Source organism: Gracilinanus agilis, chromosome 2 (genome assembly GCF_016433145.1).
Source record: "Gracilinanus agilis isolate LMUSP501 chromosome 2, AgileGrace, whole genome shotgun sequence".
Taxonomy (NCBI): domain Eukaryota; kingdom Metazoa; phylum Chordata; class Mammalia; order Didelphimorphia; family Didelphidae; genus Gracilinanus; species Gracilinanus agilis.
This window is the reverse complement of record NC_058131.1, coordinates 236,274,073-236,292,756: the sequence shown is the minus strand read 5'-3', so window position 1 is coordinate 236,292,756 and position 18,684 is coordinate 236,274,073. Positions and strand designations below refer to the sequence as shown.

The following is an 18,684-nucleotide window of genomic DNA, read 5'->3' as shown; positions in this document are numbered from 1 at the left end:
AGAGAGAGAGAGAGAGAGAGAGAGAGAGAGAGAGCGCTCTTCAATAGATAATGCAAACCAACAAAAGAATCCAGAATTGAACGGGGGAGAATGAGCTAGATTGCCTTTGGGAAACTGCAAAATTCTTTTGAAAATATATACTTATCGATGACTTGTTTTTACATCATTTATATTTTTATCCATATTCTTCCCCTTCACCCTCCCAAGAGAGTCATCTCTTATAATGTTCACAGGATCACAGATTCAGAGGTAGAAGAGACCTCTGAGGCCACCAAGTTCAACTTTTCATTTTATAGGATACTGAGGTTCAGGGAAGTTAAATGTCTTGTCCAGACACCCATAAGTCACTGTGATAGAAGCAGAATTTGAATCTGGCTCTTCAGACTCTAAATCCAAGACAATTTCTTACCTAAATGTTAGTAGCTAATATTTTATATGGCACTTTTAGATTTGCCAGTTATTTTACAAATATTACTTCATTTATTCTTACAACAACCCTGGGAGGGTAGGTAATAATAATAATAATAACTAGGCACTGTGCTAGACACTTTACAATTATTGGCTCATATGATCCTCACAACAACCCTAGGAAGTAAGTGTTACTACTATTCCCATTTTAATTCGAGTAAATTGAGGTGAAATAAAAAGGTGAAACTTTAAAATGCTATTTTATCATTGTTCAGTTGTTTCTGCCATGTTTGACTCTTCACGACCCCGTTTGGGGTTTATCTTGGCAGAGATACTGGAATGGTTTGCCATTTTCTTCTCCAGCTGCCCAGAGTTATGTAGCTGGTCTATCTGAGGCCAGATTTGAGCTCAGGAAGAGGAGTTCAGGACGCCAGCCTCATGCTCTATTCACGGAGCCACCTAGCTGCCCCTAAGTGCTTCTGAAGATATCAGTTATCATTATTGTTGTTGGAACCTTACTCTCTCGTGTAACCCAGCCATCTCCTTTCTATGTATGTCCTGAATGACAGTTTTCATGTCATTCACATCCCTGCTTCTCCCCTCTCCTTTTCCCTCAAAATGAGGCTCAAAGCCCAAAGGAGAGTCCCCAGATGAGTTTTTCTTGGCAGCTCGAGTTATCAGAAAGGCCTGAGGATGAATCCTGCCAGGGACACTTTCTAGCTGTATGGCCCTGGGCAAGTCACTTAACCTCTGTCTGCCCAAGTTTCCTCCTTTTTAAAAGCAAGGATAACAATAGCACCTACTTTGTAGAATTATTGGAAAGATCAAATAACACACATAAAACCCTCTGCAAAATTTAAGGCACTATATAAATGCTAGCCATCATCGTCATTATAGTTATTATTGTTAAAAGGCCACATTTCCTTTTTTAATTTTTTTAAAAAACCCTTACTTTTGCTTTCAGAATTGATTAAGGATAAGCTGCAAAGTAGAAGAGCTTACAGCTCTTACTGGGCTAGGCATTTGGGATTAAAGACTTGCCCAGGGTCACACAGCTAGGAAGTGTCAGAGACCAGATTTGTCCCAGGACCTTCCATCTCTAGGTCTGGCTCTCTATCTGCTCGGCTCTAGCTGCCCCAAAATGCCACATTTTCAGTGACATGCTTAAGTACAGACAATGATGAACGAAACTCTGAAGCAAAAATTCTATACCTATGAGGGCAGCTGGGTAGCTCAGTGGATTGAGAGCCAGACCTAGAGATGGGAGGTCCTGGGTTCAAATCTGGCCTCAGACACTTCCCAGCTGTGTGACCCTGGTCAAGTCACTTAACCCCCATTGCCTACCCTTACCACTCTTCTGCCTTGGAGCCAATACACAGTATTGACTCCAAGACGGAAGGTAAGGGTTTAAAAAAAAATTCCACACCTATAATTGTGCAGTGCTACAGCTAGATTTTGGCTTTGCTCGGTATCTCTACCATAGATTACAGGCTTTGGAGTGTCCCAGCTATTAACATCAGCTGTGTCTGAGATTATCTGAAGAACTGGCCAAATAGGTCATGTCCCTTTTTAATATGTTGACCGTGAAACACTGCTTATCTAGAAAACTTTATCAGACACTAAATTGCTATGGACATTAATTGCAATGTGTTGATTACCCAATCTATTCCATTGATCTACCATTCTATTTCTGGGCCAGTACCAGATTGTTTTGATGATTACTGCTGTGTAGTATAGTTCATTATCTGGTACAGATCCTTCCTTCATATTTTTTTTTCATTAATTCCTTTGATATTTTTGGCCTTTTATCCTTCCAGATAAACTTTGTTTGTTTGTTTTTTTAATTCCATGAAATAATTTTGGGGTAGATGTTAGTATGGCAGTGAATAGGTAAATTAATTTAGGTAGGATTGTGATTTTCACTAACTTCATTTGTGTGAACAATGTTTTGTAATTGTGTTCATAGAGTTTCTGGGTTTGTTTTGGTAGGTATACCCCCAAGTATTTTATATTGTCAAGAAATATTTTGAATGGAATTTCCTGTTCTCTCTCTTGTTGCTTTGTTGGCAGTAAATAGAAGTGCTGATGATTTATGTGGGTTGACTTTGTATACTGTGATTTTGCTAAAGTTATTCATTATTTCTGTTAGTTCTTTGATTGATTCTCTAGGTGTACTATCCTATCATCTGCAAAGACTGATAACTTTGTTTCTTCACTGACTATTCTAATTCCTTTGATTTTTTTGCTCATTGATACAGAGACAGTAAACTTTACTCCCTGACACCCTACACCAAAATGCATGAACACTCTCACATTCTTCATTCCTGCTCACCTAGTGTGAAGACTTTGCTCAGCCCCTCATTCACAAATAATTGGTCCTTACCTTGACTTCAACATATCCATGGGCAACATTGTTTGGCTGTACTGCTATAGGGCGTTCCACACTGTGGTTGAGAAACTGAAAATACAAAATATATGATGAAAGAGAAGTCTTCCAATTTCCTTCTGTAAGTTTTCAGAGCATCTTATAAGGCATTGAGTCTGGCAGGGAAATCCCTAAACCCTTAAATGGGCACAGAGTCAAAGGTCCTTAAGATCATGTCATATAAGGATTAGTCAAAGGGGTTTCCAATATGGGGCACACATATCCCCAGGGTGACATATAAGGCATTTGTCAAGGAGATATAGAAAATATTTGGTAAACAACTATTATTTTGAAATGTACCAAAATTAGTAATGCTCGTAAAAAAAAAAAAAGTAGATTTGAGAAAAAAAAAAGAGGCAGAGGAAGGGTAGAAAGAGGAGGAAGCATTATTTTGCATCTAAAAAATATGAGTTGGTGAGTTGAAGAAATAACTCCTACTGACCCCAAATCAAATAAATGAGGTTTGAACATAAAATCCTTTTCATCCTAAACTAGAAAAAAAAATCAGCCACAACAATCCAGAGAAAGATGAGCTAGTATTATCAGCCATAACAAGAAATTTGTTGATTTCCTATTACTTGATATATCTCATTCTTACTAAACATGCTGATGAGGTTTTACTTTTGCTCATAAAGACTTGTCTCTTGTGAATCAACATTGTGTGAAGGTCTTGTTCTTAATCAAATCCATAGCAAGAAATGAAATGAAGGCTAAACATGCTAGACAGGTATCTCTTATAAAAAATGTTATGGTTGTCAGTTGTTGTTCAGTCATGTCTAACTTCATGACCCCATTTGACAATTGCATTGAGGTATTGCACCGAGGAGAGATTTGGGGCAGGTGCAGGGTGCAGTGGGGCTCTTAGAATGTTATTACAACAGATTAAACAAGAAGCAACAAGTCAAGAGAAGGGGATATATGCAAAGGAGTCTTGGAGATGTAAGTTATAAGATATAGCAATTATTGGATGGAGAGAGTAAAAATGGAGTTGAGGACAGCCTGATGCTTGAAAAACTTTGTGAATGGAAAGATAGCAGCGTCCTCAGCAATATTAGGAAGGTAGGTTTGAGGGACAAGAAAATAAGTTCTCTTTTTTTGTACAGGTTGAGACACCTAGTTTAAAATGTCTATCAGGCAATTGGTGACATGGTACTTGAGTTCAGAAAATAGACTAGGGATGGATATGCAGATCTGTTTTTGGTGGTGGTCCTTTGTTTTTGAAGAGGGCCCCATCATCACAGAGTGATGTCTTGACTTGCTGGTGAGTCGGAGAGAAGTAAAGCAGAATTATCTAGTCTATCTCTTCTGTTTTACAGATAAAAGTCCATGGAGGTGAAGTCACTTTATTTCACTTCAATAAACATTTACAAATGCCTACTATGTGTCAGACTGATGATACGAAAAGAGGCAAATGACAGTCCCTGCCCTCTAGGAGCTCACACTCTAGTAGGAGAGACAATACAGAAACAAAGATATACAAAGTTATATATAGGATAAATAGGCAATAATTAACAAGGGGAAAGCACTAGAATTAAGAAGAGTTGGGGAAGGCTTCTTGTAGGAAGTGAGGTTTTAGTTGAGACTTAAAGGAAGCGAGGGAGGTCAGTAGTTGGAGCTGAAGAGTAAGATCATCGCAGGAATGGGGGACAGCCAGGGGAAATGTCCAGATCTGAGAGATGGAGTTTTTTGTTCTTGGAATAGCCAGGAAGCCAATGCCACTGGATCAAAGAGTGCATGCCAGGGAGTAAGTTGTAAGAAGACTGGAAAGATAGGAAGGTGGTAACTTCTAAAGGCTTTGAACTTCAAGTAAGAGAGCTGATATTCAAAATTGTAGTTTTGGGATTCCAAATACAGAATTCTCTCCACTGTACCACACTGCATTAACACATACGCATACACCCCAAAAGGGACTTGACTGATTAACAAAACCAGGCAGTATGACTCAGCTTTAAGCACATAATTACCTGAATGCCAGTTGATTTTTCCAATTCCTTCAGGGCCATGTCAGTATCTTGGGCAAGAATGGTGACCATTCCTAGTTCACGAGCTTTCTTGAGATTGGCCCCAATATCATCTAAGAAAACAGCCTGAGTTAAGGAGGGAGAAGAAGGTTAAAATATAGAACAGAAAATTTGGAGACAAAATTTTTTGTCAAACATAATTCAAAGAGATATAATAAAAATGTTGCCCAATGCTTTGTGACCCCTTGTGGGGTTTTCCTGGCAAAGATATTAGAATGTTCTGCTATTTCCTTCTCCTGCTCATCTTGAAGATGAGGAAACAAGCAAACATGGTATGCTATGCAAGGTAAGCCAGTGCACAGGAAACAGAAGAGAACTGAGCCTGAGGAAGAAGTCAAGAAGAAGGTCTTGATTAATACAGTAAGACAGCTCTGTTGCTCATTGCCCAGTTCTGGGGGGTAGATTGAGGGCAGGCTGAAAAAGAGACCTGTATCTATGGGTGGCATTCTAAAGTGAGCAGCAGTTTCAGGTCCTAGGCTATGTACTGAGTACAAATTTAGAAGAAAGTTTACTCTGACCCAGGGGTCAAACCAGGTCTCAGTTCCAACATAGAGCCCAGTCTGAAGTCTGAAGGCAGGAAGCCCAGACGAAAGGAGAACCTGTGATTCACTCTCCAGGAGTGCATAAAGTCCAGCCTTAATATAAAGCAAAGAATCAGAAAGTAGGATGGAGAAATGATCAAGTAAAAAAAATCCACTGTAAAGGGCTTTTATGGTGATATGAATGCTCAAGACACAAATCCAGAAGGAAATTAGTCCAAAACATCTATAAGCAAAGACTCAAAAGAAAAAAAAAAACAACAACCTACAGCTTGGACACAAGTTAATTTCTAGAATTCCTAGAAGAGATGGAGTTTTCTTTAAGGTTTTTAAATTATTTTTTGAAATGAAATAAGATTACTAGAAAAAAATGGGAAAGGAAATGAGAGAGCTATGGAAGAGAGATTTGGAAAGAGAATTAACATCTTGGAACAAGCAGTACAAAACCTTATCCCAAAAAAACTCGTTGAAAATGAGAATTGACCAATATAAGGTAGGAGAGAATAAGAAATACAACAAAGTTAAAAAAACAGAAGAAAACATAAGGTATTTCATCGTAAAAACAACTATCTTAGAAGAGATTGAGTAGAAATAATTTAAGAAGCATTGGACTATCTGAAAGCTATGAACAAAAAAAGAGTGTAGACATCACATTTCAAGAAATCACAAACTCCCCAGATCTCTTGGAATCAGTGGACATAGTAGAAATAGAAAGAATCTATCAGTCACCTCCTGAAAGAAACCTCCAAAGGAAAATCTTAAGGATTAATATTATCAAAATTCAGAATTTTGAGATAAAAAAAAGTATTGCAATAACCAGTAAGAAAAAAGAGTTCAAGTACTGAGAAGCCATAGTCAGGAACAAACAAGATTTAGAAGCCACCACTATAAAGAAGCAGAGTTTGGAATATATTATTCCAGAAGGCAAATGATAGAGGTTTACAATGAAGAATAACTTACCTAGCAAAACAGTACAATCCTATAAGGTAAAAAATGAACCTCCAAGAAGCAGCTTGAAGGCTCAATGAATAGAGAGCTAGGCCTGGAGATGGGAGGTCCTAGGTTCAAATGTAGCCTCAAATACTTTCTGGCTGTGTGACGCTAGGCAAGTCATTTAACCACAGTTGCCTAGCCTTCACCATTCCTTTGCCTCAGAACCTATACTTAATATCAGTTCTAAGACAGAAGGTAAAGGTTTTAAACAAGTGAACCTCTAATGAAATAAAGAACTTCCAGCCATTTCTGATGGGGAAAAAAAAGCTGAGTAGAAACTTAGAAATGCAATCCTAGGAGTTAAGAGAAACAGAAAAAGGTAAGCAAATCACAAAAGATTAAATAAGGATGAATTGTATACATTCTTTTTTAAGTAATATTTTATTTTTCCCCAATTACATTAACAACAATTTTAACATTTTAAAAAAATTTAATTACAAATTCTCTCTCTTTCTTCCCCCACCGACAGTAATCTGATAAAAAAAATGATGTCTTTTCCCATAATAGTCATTTTGTGGAAGAAAACTTGAACAAAGATATTGTTTTTATGAAGAAAGAAAGTGTAATATAATATGCTTTGGTCTAAATTCAGACTCCATCAGTTCAGGATAAATTGCATACATTCTAATAAAAGATAAATCCTCTCAAAACTCTATCATTATCATGGGTCCAAAGGACTAGGAGTAGTTCTGTTATATTTTGATGATATTAAGTGAGGAATGGAAAGAATAGGGAAGAGGAATATAGTAGGGGAGAGAATAAGAGGAAGGATGGGGAAAATTATCTTACATAATTGAGGTACACAAGTAGAAATATAAACAAATAAGGAGGAAGGGGTGATTATGGAACCTCACTATCCTCTGAATTAGTAAGAGGAAGGAAGAAAACACACAATTGGGTACAGAAATATATTTCACTTGAAAGAAAAATAGAAGGGAAAGGGAAGAATAAGGACAATAGATTAAAGGAGACATTAGACTTAAAACTAAGCTGAGTAGTACAGTAGACAGAGTGATAAGCCTGTTTTCAAGAAGACTTGAGTTCAAATCCTACCTTGGATACTTACTAGGAAGCCACTTAACTTTCCTACCTCAGTTTCCTCATCTATTATATGAGAATGATAATAGCACATACCTCCAAGAGATGTTGTGAGAATCAAATGGGATCTCCCATCTCTAGGCCTGACTCTCAATCCACTGAGCCACCCAGCTGCTCCCTTTTCATCATTCTTGATCAGAGAAATGCAAATCAAAACAACTCTGAAGTGCAAGTTGACACCTAGCAGATTGGCCAATATGACAGTAAAGGAAAATAATAGATTTTGGAGGGGATGTGGCAAAATGGGGACACTAATACATTGGTGGTGGAGTTGTGAATTGATCCAACCATTCTGGAAGGCAATTTGGAATTATGCCCAAAGGGCTTTAAAAGAATGCTTGCCCTTTGATCCAGCTATACCACTGCTAGGTTTGTACCCCAAAGAGATAATAAAAAATGGTTGTACAAAAATATTCATAGCTATACTCTTTGTGGTGGCAAAAAAACTGGAAAGCAAGGGGGGTCCCTTGATTGGGGAATGACTGAACAAATTGTGGTATATAATGGTGATGGAATGCTACTATGCTGTGCTGTGAGGAATGATGAACTGCTTGCTTACTATATGAACTGAAAAGACCTCCATAAACTGATGCAGAACCAGAAGAACATTGTTCACAGAAATTGAAATGTTGTAAAACAATCAAATGTAATAGACTCTGCTACTAATGCAATGATCAAGAATAATCCTGTGAAATTTATGAAAAAGAATGCTATCCATATCTAAAGAAAGAACTGTGGGAGTAGAAATTCAAAAGAAAAACATATGATTTGTCACCCGATTATATGGGTATATGATTTGGGATTTTGCTTTTTAAAAGATTACTCTATTATAATTATAAATAAGATGGAAATAGGTTTTGAGTAATAAGACATGTATAAACCAGTCAAATTGTTTGTCAGCTCCAGGAGTGGTGAGGGTGGAGGGTGGAGGGGAGGGAGAGAACATGAATCATGGAATCATGGAAAAATATTCTAAAAATAATAAAAATAAAATGGTTTAGTGGAAAGATATTCCATTTTAGTAGTTAATAAAGACATATTCCTACCTAAGTCTGGACTTCCTTGGAATTTAGGATGATGAAAATGAACATGGTAGCATGTCTAATAGAAGACTGAAAGGTGATTTCCCTGTGTAGATTACATGTTAAAGTTACATTTGCTTAAATATGTCAGGATTGAGACATTTCAATTGTATGTCCTATCTTTTTCTCATTGTTATTCTTTCTTCCTTTTTAAGAATTCTGATGTTAACTGTTGAGTCGATGGTCTTGCCATACACCAATCACTGGAAGTCACCTCCCATATCAATACCAGTTCTTGTCTGTAAATTAAAATATTACTTTTTTGTTTATGTGTATGTGTATGTATATGCACACATACAGACATATAGACATGCACAGAGATATATACAAATGCATGCACACATCATAAAACACACAAACGCACATATATACATATTTTATGTACTCACATTGAAGTATAGGCATTGATATGGTTGTAGATATAAATATCATTTGGGCCTCACCATGTCCAGAAATTACTCCATGTTTTCCATCTCCTTTCCCTCCCTTTTCTCCCCCTCCATTCTGCCCCACAATAGCAGCAGAAGAGAGGACTTAGAGTAACCCTTGCATCTCCAGGTTGAAACTTCTGTATTTAATTGTCTTTTCCCAACTATATATGAAAGCCATTCTCTCTTTTTTTTTTAAACCAGTGATGGGCAACCTTTTGAACTTGGTGTGTCAAAATTCGCCAAAAAAAACCGAGCATAACTCGGGTGGTGTTTCACTTTGAGGAAAAAACCATAATTTCACGATATTTATAATTTAAATATCAAAAATGTATCATTGTAACATATAACTGTATTTAATAAACCAAAATAGGTAAATTAATATAGGTAGAATGGTCGTCTATAGTGCACAGAGTGTCTACACTACACTATAGCGAATGTTTCATCCTCAGCATGCAGCCCCATACTTCTCTGTATGCAGCCGTATGTCATCGAAAATGGCTACATGTGTCAGGGCTCACACGCATGTCATAGGTTTGCCATCACCATTTTAAGCCCTTAACTTCTGTCAATATCAATTTTTTAAAGCTGTATATACCTTTCATCTTGTAATAAATACTATGCATTGGTTCCAAGGCAAAAGAGCTATAAGAACTAAGCAAAGGGGGTAAAGTTACTTATTCAGGGCTGCTCACACAGCTAAGGAAGTGTTTGAGGCCAAGTTTGAACCCAGAACCTCCTGTCTCAGGCCTAACTATCCACTAAGCCACCTCGTTGCCTCTGAAAGCCATTGTCTTAATGGGGCTCTAAATATTATCAAACACAAACTTGGAAGTTTAAAAAGCTCTCTGCTTGCACCAGAAATTGTTCCCCAAGACGGAGGTAACCTTACAATCATCGATTTCAAGCTGGAAGGTCTTTTAAAGTCTTTTAATCCAACTTTATCTTTACAAAATAGGAGCAAACCAAGGCTTAGAGAGGGGAAACGAGTGAAGCAATATGCCAAGTTGTCCAGGCAGGAAGCCGCAGGGTCAAGAAATGAAGCCAGGTCCTCTGACTCCAAATTAGCAAATTTTTCCAACACACTGTACTCCCTGAGGCCTTCCTGCTGGAAGAATCAATATCCCTTTCAGGATAAAATATGATTATGTAAAGGAAGAATCTGTACAACCTGGGGAATTCACACTATGGAGATGCTCTTCATAAATGCGGACCTCATCCTGTCTATAACTCATTAAATCCTCTTGCTGTATCCTAGCGGGTCATCTCAGTTACACCCAGGAGTAATAACTGTCCAGAATCACACAGAATCAAAGCCAAATGTGAACCAAAGTTTTCCAGTCTTTCTAGTATCTCCCATACTACCTGCTCCCACATACTCCAAGGTATCACCTTTGAGGTCTACCATTGCTATTTCCTACTTCCATACCTTGGCCATTCCCATGCCTGGCAAGCCATCTCTCCTTAGAATTCCTCTTAGAATCCCTGGCTTCTCTTTAGGATACATTTCAGAACCAGAAGAACACTTCACATTGTACAAAGTGTAAAAAAAAAAAAAAAAAAAAAGTAAAAAGTGCAATGAAAGACTGGGAAGAACTTAGCTATTCTCAGCTATACAATGATCCAAAACAATTCCAAAGGACTCGTGATTAAAAAAAAAAAAATGCCATCTACTTCCAGAAAAAGAAGTGATGGAGTAGGAATCCAGAGCAAAGCAAACTTTTTTCACTTTCTTAATTTTTTTTTGTTTGAGTTTCCTTCCACAAAAGGGTTAATATGGAAAAATGTTTTACATGGAAAATCTAAGAGATTGCTCACCAAAGTGGGGGGAGGACAGAGGAAGGGAGAGAATCTGAGACTCAATAGTTGTTGAAAAATGTTGGAAACTTTACATGAAATTGGGGAAAAAATTAAATTAAATTAAAAAAGAAAAAAAAAGGTTAGTTCCAATGTTGGCTGTTTGTTCTTTGTACTCAAAGAGGACCAAAATGGTATCACTATGTCAGGATCACATATAGCATCTTCTGTTCTCCGAGAATGTACTCTATCATTCAGTATCCTGTGAGATGGTATATTGGTCAGAATGCCCTGAGTAATACGGAGACTTGTTCTGTTGAAAAACCCCAGAGTTAAACAGAAATTTCAAGAAGGAGCCTAAAATCCTGGTCCCAGAATGAACAAAAGCAAACTCTAGCTAGAAACAATAAGAACCAGGGGTATTTCATTAGCCAAGAATATAGAAACCAATGAGAGCTTTAACTAGATCACAGGATCATATTATACTATATATTATGTCATAGCTCAAAGGTCAATTATTTCAAATTTTAGCTCATTTTCATGAAGAAATTGAAGTCCAGGGAAATTAAGTCACTTGCCCAATCAGAAATAGTATATCAGATTGAGAATCAAAAGTCAAATTACTTTGTGGAATATTGGGTCACCACATTATATTTTTAACTTCATTTTTTCCTTTATAGATATTTTATTTTATCAATGACATGTAATAACAATTAATTTTGGTTGAGACCAGCGTTGTTATCAGAATGAGGAAATTCCTCCACCCAAGCATATTTGCCAACTCCTCTTTAAATGAAAGTAAACATTTATCTAGAACATTCAGGGGTTAAATGGCCTGCCTAAGGTACTCCAGCTAAAATATGTCAAACTGGTTCTGGCAAAAGACACTGCCCTTGAAGGCAGACAGATTTAGATTTTTTAGAAAATTTTAGTTAGGATTAGGATCTTAGTTATACTTATAAGCTACTCTAAGAGTTCTCTCAGGGTGGGGGGTGAGGGGGTGGAGGGAAGAGTACAAACATGAATCATGTAACTGTGGAAAATTTTTCTAAAAATAAAAATTAAAAAAGAAAAGAAAAAAAGTATATATTATAGATTAAAAAAATACTAGGCCTCAAGAGTTAGGAAAAATAATACAAATTATTCAAAGTTCTAATATATCCAAGTGTATCCCTCACTTGTATTGAGCTATTAAATTCATTTTTAATTCAAGATGAAAAAAAAAAGTCCTCTCACTTTTCTCCTTTCTATTTCCTATCTATACTTTCCTAATAAAGAACTAGAAGTTTTGTGTTTAAGAAACTGCTCTCCTGACTTTTGTTCAAACTCCTACCCCCAAAATTTAACCTTTCACGGTCCAAAAATCATTTATAGTAGAACAACAATGGTTTGGAGAGCATAAATATTCTACAAAAGTTTTACTTTAACACTCATCACATTATGTAAATAATTCTGCAGTCCTGAGAAGTTGTAATACTAGAACACTGAGTAATTTATTTTGGAAAAACTTTGGCCCTGGCAACAGATTGTGTTTGCTGCCTAAGGACCAATTTAGGTAAATATATGTATATGGACTAAGATGATCAAATTAAATGTTTACAGGAACATGCAGAAACAGAACTAATATTACATTACTAGAGTAGCTGTGAATTGTTTTTGTTTTTTTTAAGGAAACAATATGTAAATATATATTAAGAACTGTTAAGCCATTCATGCTCATTGACCTAGGGATCTCTTTTCTAGGATTATATCTCAAGGGCATCATTGAGAGGACAAAAAGTTGTGTATGTATGAAGATACGTATGGATTCTATGTAATGACAAAAAAACCCTAAAAATAACACAAATACAATAATTGGGAGAAATGCCTCAATAAACATCAATACTTGAATGTAACAGATTGTTTGTTATTAGAAACGACAAATTTTGGAAATATAAAAAAATAAGGGAAATATATGAAGAGATGAAAAGAGAAGAAAAGAGAATAAGAATAATACATATTGTGATTACATAAAAAAAAACCAAAATCAAGAAAAAAGTATCAAAGAAAAATTAATCCAAAGGAAATTCAAAAATACATATATAATTTACATATGTTCAAACAAATTTTAAACAATGTTAAGTGAGTGGTATAGCATACAATTTTTATGCTTTTGTTTATTTAAATGTTTTTGCTGGTGGTGGTGATTAAGTAAAAAATAAATAAAAAAAAATAAAAATTCAGTGGGAATGTATAGTAAGTAATTTTATCTATCCTGAGAACTGAACAAAAAGATAAACCAGAGGTCGACAGTATAGTTAAGGAGGAGCCACCAGAAAAGTCAACATCTGAACAAATACCCTATCTCAGGTACAAGTCTTAGAGATAAAAGATGACATCATAACAATTTAGAGAAACAAAAAAGAAATTATCTTTCAGATCTATGGATAAGAAAACAGTCCATAACTAAACAAGAGAAAGAGAGGATGATAGGAGATGAAGTAGAAAATTTTAATCACAAAATTTCAGAATTTTTTTGCACAAATTCAGTGTGGCAAAGATTAAAAGGGAAATGGTTAACAACAACAACAACAAAATGTTTACAGTTTCATTCCACAGTGGCTCCAACAATGGCCATTTTCATTTTTTGCTATCTTTGCCCATCTTATCTGAGTCCAACTCCTTTTTCTTTTTTTGAGGGCAATGCAAAATTGTTTTTAATTTAAAAATTTTTATTTATTTAAAAATTTTAAGTTCCATATACTCTGTAGGATTAGGGAAACTGTAAGATGACAGGGGTCAGTGGCAATGGAGTCTCTCCAATCCCAGGTCTTTGGAGAAGCAGGCAGGCTTGACTGGATGGGAGGGGCAGGGGCTTGTGGAGTACTCCTTCACCTCCCCCCACCCTGTAAGCAGCTGGAAATCAGTAACTGGCTGGTTATGGAGGATATTCTGGCTTGATAACTTCTGGGCCAAGATGGTAAGTGAGGAAAGGCTAAATCCCTTGTGATGATAACTTTCTTTGTTTGAAATACTCTCTCACAGGACGGAAATATTTGGAGTTAAGATCTTCAGCAAATCTGACCACAGGCCCCCAGGGCAAAGGCAGTTACAGCCCCAGGGTAGATGAAATGCTTGGCTTGATGAAAGGAAGGTAGTAAGTATAACCTCAGCTAACTATACAAACTCTATCTTTCAACAACTAGATGTATTTAATGATTTCAGGGAACAGGAGAGGGAATCAGTTTAAGGAAAGAGGAGGGAAGATAATTTGGCTAAACTGTTAACTGTAGGCTAACAAGACATTCCCCCTGGGCGGGGAATGTAACTTGAATGGCTGAAACCTAATCAAAGCTCCTATATATCTTCCTTCTAAAACCTAAACTACTAAACTAAAGGTAGACTGTGATTTTGCTGGAAGATCTGTCAGTGTGGTTAGCTATCAAGGTAAAGCAGCCCTGGCTATCAGTGACTGAATGACATAGCCCAGAGCTACCCAGATTGTCCCTCTGTTCAGAGCTGAGAGCAAAGAGTCAGGACCCTTGCAAGAGGGGTGTCCTGGCTTTTATACCAGGACTCCAACTGCCTTTAACTGCCCCCTCCCTTTGAGTTCTGGGGGGCACTATGGAATTCTGTGATGCAGCTTGAACCCCTCTCAGAAATATTGATCCCACGGTAACCCCGGTTTTCTAGTACCTAGAATTTCCACTGGAAATTCTGCAGGCATCATGCATTTTTGCACACATCACCTTCTCCTACACTACATCCAAACTATCCTCCCTATTCTTAACAACTTAATGCTATGCTCTCTATTTCTAATAACATAAAACTATTCCTATGCCTTATTCTGTCTATCACTACCTACGAAGGGAAAGGAAAGTAAACAAAGGGAAAAATAGGTTTTGCATATATACAGGCATGACAATACATGAAACAAAGTAGTACAAGGGTGTAACAATCAACTTCTCTAACTTTACAAAACATAACTTTGCAACAAATACAGGTTGCAATAACTATATCTAAGGAATGCAAAAAATATATCTTTGAAACACAATGAAATGCAAACCTGCAAAAGGTTAAACTGTATCTCAACTTGCTCTCTGTCCTATAACATAACAAAGCATTTAACATGGTCAAACTCTTCAAGCAAAGTGCTTGTAAGAAAACTATAAAACTGTGTCTAGGCAAAACATACATGTAATTCTAATTTTTGTGTTAGTATCTTCCTTAAGCTATATTAATGGTGTTAATACTTTAAGTTCTAACTTATTAGTATGTTAAGGTATCTTGTTAGTAATAACTATGTGCATGGCTATATCTAATTACTTATTCTTATTACTACAGTGGCTTTCCTTAATCTAACTCTTTTATTCCAAAGGTCCCTAAAGCTACCTTCCCCTAAGGTTGTTAGTAACTCTAAACTATATATGTATTAGTAATTATAATACAAATATACAGCTATACACAATGCATACATACACACACTATGTAACTTTGTACAAGCAAAAGTTCCATTGATGTCTATCAAATCAAAAGAAACAATGATCTTTTTTGACAGAGATCATAGGATATTCTTCCATTATATACAGATATTCACATGCAACATGTACATATGATACATATATACATATTATATACATAGAGAGAGAGAGACTCATTTATCTACATGAGGTCCTTTTCAAAAGTGAAAAATCAGTTTTGTGTTGTGTCCCATGTACTAATATATGTGCTGGTACATGCACATACTTACCTCTACTGCCTGGACCTTCTGCCACCCCCAGAGAATCACGATTTTTCTCATGTAACACTGGGTAGTGTGGCATGTAACCTATCGTGTGATGTCTCATTTGTGTATTGTGTAGTTGTGTACTCAACATTATAACCTTACATAACTTCTTTTTTCCAGTCCTCTTCCTGCATATATTTAATAAAGATTACATTTCTCTTGTGAGTAACCCTTCCTTTGTGTCGCCCATGCTGTGGATCACTGCAGCTTGTAGCTTTTGTGTACTTCATTTTTTCATCTGTACCACATACATACTTGCCTGTTGTCTATCATCTTGCCAGGTGGTTGACTTGTCACCTTCTTAAGCAGGAACGGTAGTCATTGTTGTGTAATTGTGTTAATTGTGTTACCAAATTTTGTGTTGCAAAAAAAAATTTTCCATTTTTTTTAATTTCAAGTAGTTCAATCTTCCTCATCAGTACCTTCTGTATGCTGTGTATCAGTTTGTGTATGTATTTGATGTTGCTCTAAATCAGTTAGTGTTTCATGGTGTTCTTCATTTACAGCATGTTCATTTACAGCCTTCACATGTGTGATGTGAAACCAAGGTTCTCTATTCTCAACTGTGACACACGTAGGGCTTGTGATTAATATTTGATGAGGCCCGACCCATTTAGGGTCCAGAACTGACTTCCTTGCAAAGTTCCTTATGTAGACCATATCTCCCGGTTTAAGCTGATATAAACTAAAGTCTAATGAAACTTTTTGAGTTAGAAGTCCAAGTTTGTGAAATTCATCTAGTCTTTTCTTCAAAGCTTTTATGTATCTATACAACTGGCATTCAGCTCCAAGGTGTGACAAGTGAGCTGATTTCTGGGATGAACTATGCCATGGAGCATGACCATACAAAAGTTCAAACAGTGATAAATGAGTGTCACCACAGGGTTGACTTCTCAAATAAAAAAGAACAACGGGGAGTGCTTGTACCCATTTCAGATGGCTCTCTGAACACACTTTTCCAATCAAAGTTTTAACTTTCTTGTTGCAATTCTCAATTTGTCCTGATGACTGAAGGTGGTAAACACTATGAAGGCATCTTTTTATTCCTAAGATTTTCTAAATCTCATGTAGGATGTTTTGAGAAAAGTGTGATCCATGGTCCGAGTCTATTCTGGCTGGTACTGAAAATCTCGGGACTATCTCTCTCAGAAGTGTCTTCACTACAAAGGCTGCGTTATTTTTCTTTGCTGGGAACACTTCTGGCCATCTAGTCAACCTATCAATGATGACTAGGGCATATTTGTAGCCTTGACAATTGGGCATTAATATGCAATCGATTTGTAAGCACTCAAACGGGGCATATGCCAATTGCCTCCCACCAAGCCCTTTAATTCTGGTCATCCCCTGATTGTACTGCAAGCAAACCTTGCATTTCTGGCATGTTCTTATTGCACGTGTAGAATTTCCAGGTGCTATCCAGTATCTTTGGATGCCATCTATGAGGGATTGAGTCCCATAATGCCCTTTGGTGTGCAATGAACTGCATAGGTATTGTATAAAGATCTTGGAAGAATGGGTTTGTCTGCACTGGACAACCATACGCCTCTCACTAATTTGGCCCCTAGATTTTCTATCCAGTGCTTCATTTCCCTTGGGGAGTAGGCTTGTTTGAGATCTGCTTCATCCACCAAGAAGTTTAACACATGGATGAGACCAAATCGGGCTCCATATTTGGCTGTTATGTCCGCCCTTCTGTTTCCTAATGACACCCAATCTATACCCTTTTGATGTGATCTGCAATGTATCACCGCAACTTCTTTGGGCAACTAGACAGATTCTAGGAGTTGATTTATTATGATATTTATATGATATTATTATAGGCTATTTTCTTCCCATCAGCAGTTATAAAGCCATGGTATCTCCAGATTTGGCTGGTGCAATGGACTACATTAAAAGCATATTTGCTGTCTGTATAAACATTTATCCTTTTATCCATGCCAATCTCAAGAGTTCTGGTGAGAATTAGGATTTTGGCACCTTGAGCGCTCATGGACTTTGGTAGAGCTGCATACTATAAAGTCTCAGCTTGAGTCACCCTCTAACCCCTCCCCATCCATTAAGAAGGTAAGCAATATGCCTATCTCATTTCTCACTTTGCTTTTCTTCAGTTTTCAATCTTGATTTTAGTCTTTAATCAACTCCTAAGACCTTCTAATATCCAATTTCTCTGCCTCTCCCTCCTATGCCACTTACAGTAGAAGCAAAGTCCTCTGGAGAAACTCCTCTTTTTTCCTTACTCTATTTCTGTCTCTTTCCTTCCCACCCTATTCCCATTCCCATCCCTTCCTATCCCACCATTCCTTTGTTTTCCCCAAGTTTCCTCCCTTGCTTGTAGTTACTGTTCCCTTCAGATTAGGATTCTTGCAATAGGGAAACTTCAACTCACCTCATGTGGGCCCACCTTCAAAGCCTCCAGGGCAAATTTATAAATCTCCGGGTCTGGCTTGACCATTCCAATTCGGCATGATTCTATAACTAGGTCAAAATGCTTGCTTAGGGTACACATCAACTGAGCAACAACATCTCTCTGGGGGCCATCATCTACCCAGTTGTTGGTAAGGATGCAGGTTTTATATCCTAAGAGAGCGAGAGGAAAAACAAAACAAAACAGGAAATTACTATTAACAGTGCCTTTCTTTGAGTAGATCAAAACTACTTATACAGATTTTTATCTGATTTATAAGAAAAGAACTCAATTGAGGTGTACTAGGATAGCAAGTCTAGTCTTCCCTCTACCACAATTCCCTTTCTGCAACTGTTTCCAGATTTTCAGTTCTCAGAACTACAATCTAGGTTTGAAGATGGCCTCATGATAATCCAGAGTCCTTTTCTCTGGTTCGCTCCTAAATCACACATATGACCATGAGTTAAATCTCTTCATTGTATGTTTAAGTGAGATATACTGCACTTTACTATAACTATCAGGTACCCAATTATCTTGTAATTCATTTAAAAAAATTTTTTAAATTTAATTTAAAAAATTTCCCATGATTCCATGATTCATGTTGTCTTCCTCCCTTCTTGTCTCCCCTCTTCCCAAAGTCTTGTAATTCTTAATCTGGGGTTCACAGATTATTCTTTTCATTTCATAGCTGGAGAAAAAGACATATGTATATTACTTCCTGGAT

The 18,684-nt window shown here is 36.9% G+C and overlaps 1 protein-coding gene across 1 annotated transcript in view; it reads right to left on the bottom strand.

Moving 5' to 3' along the window:
• Positions 1–18,684, bottom strand: part of EPHX2 (epoxide hydrolase 2) — a 90,684-nt gene that overhangs the window by 58,478 nt on the left and 13,522 nt on the right. Inside the window, exons 4-6 of the mRNA XM_044659605.1 lie at positions 17,943–18,133; positions 4,798–4,920; positions 2,792–2,866 (exon numbers count right to left, since the gene is read on the bottom strand). Coding sequence (XP_044515540.1) covers positions 2,792–2,866; positions 4,798–4,920; positions 17,943–18,133 — 389 coding nt within the window. The remainder of the gene's footprint in view (positions 1–2,791; positions 2,867–4,797; positions 4,921–17,942; positions 18,134–18,684) is intronic.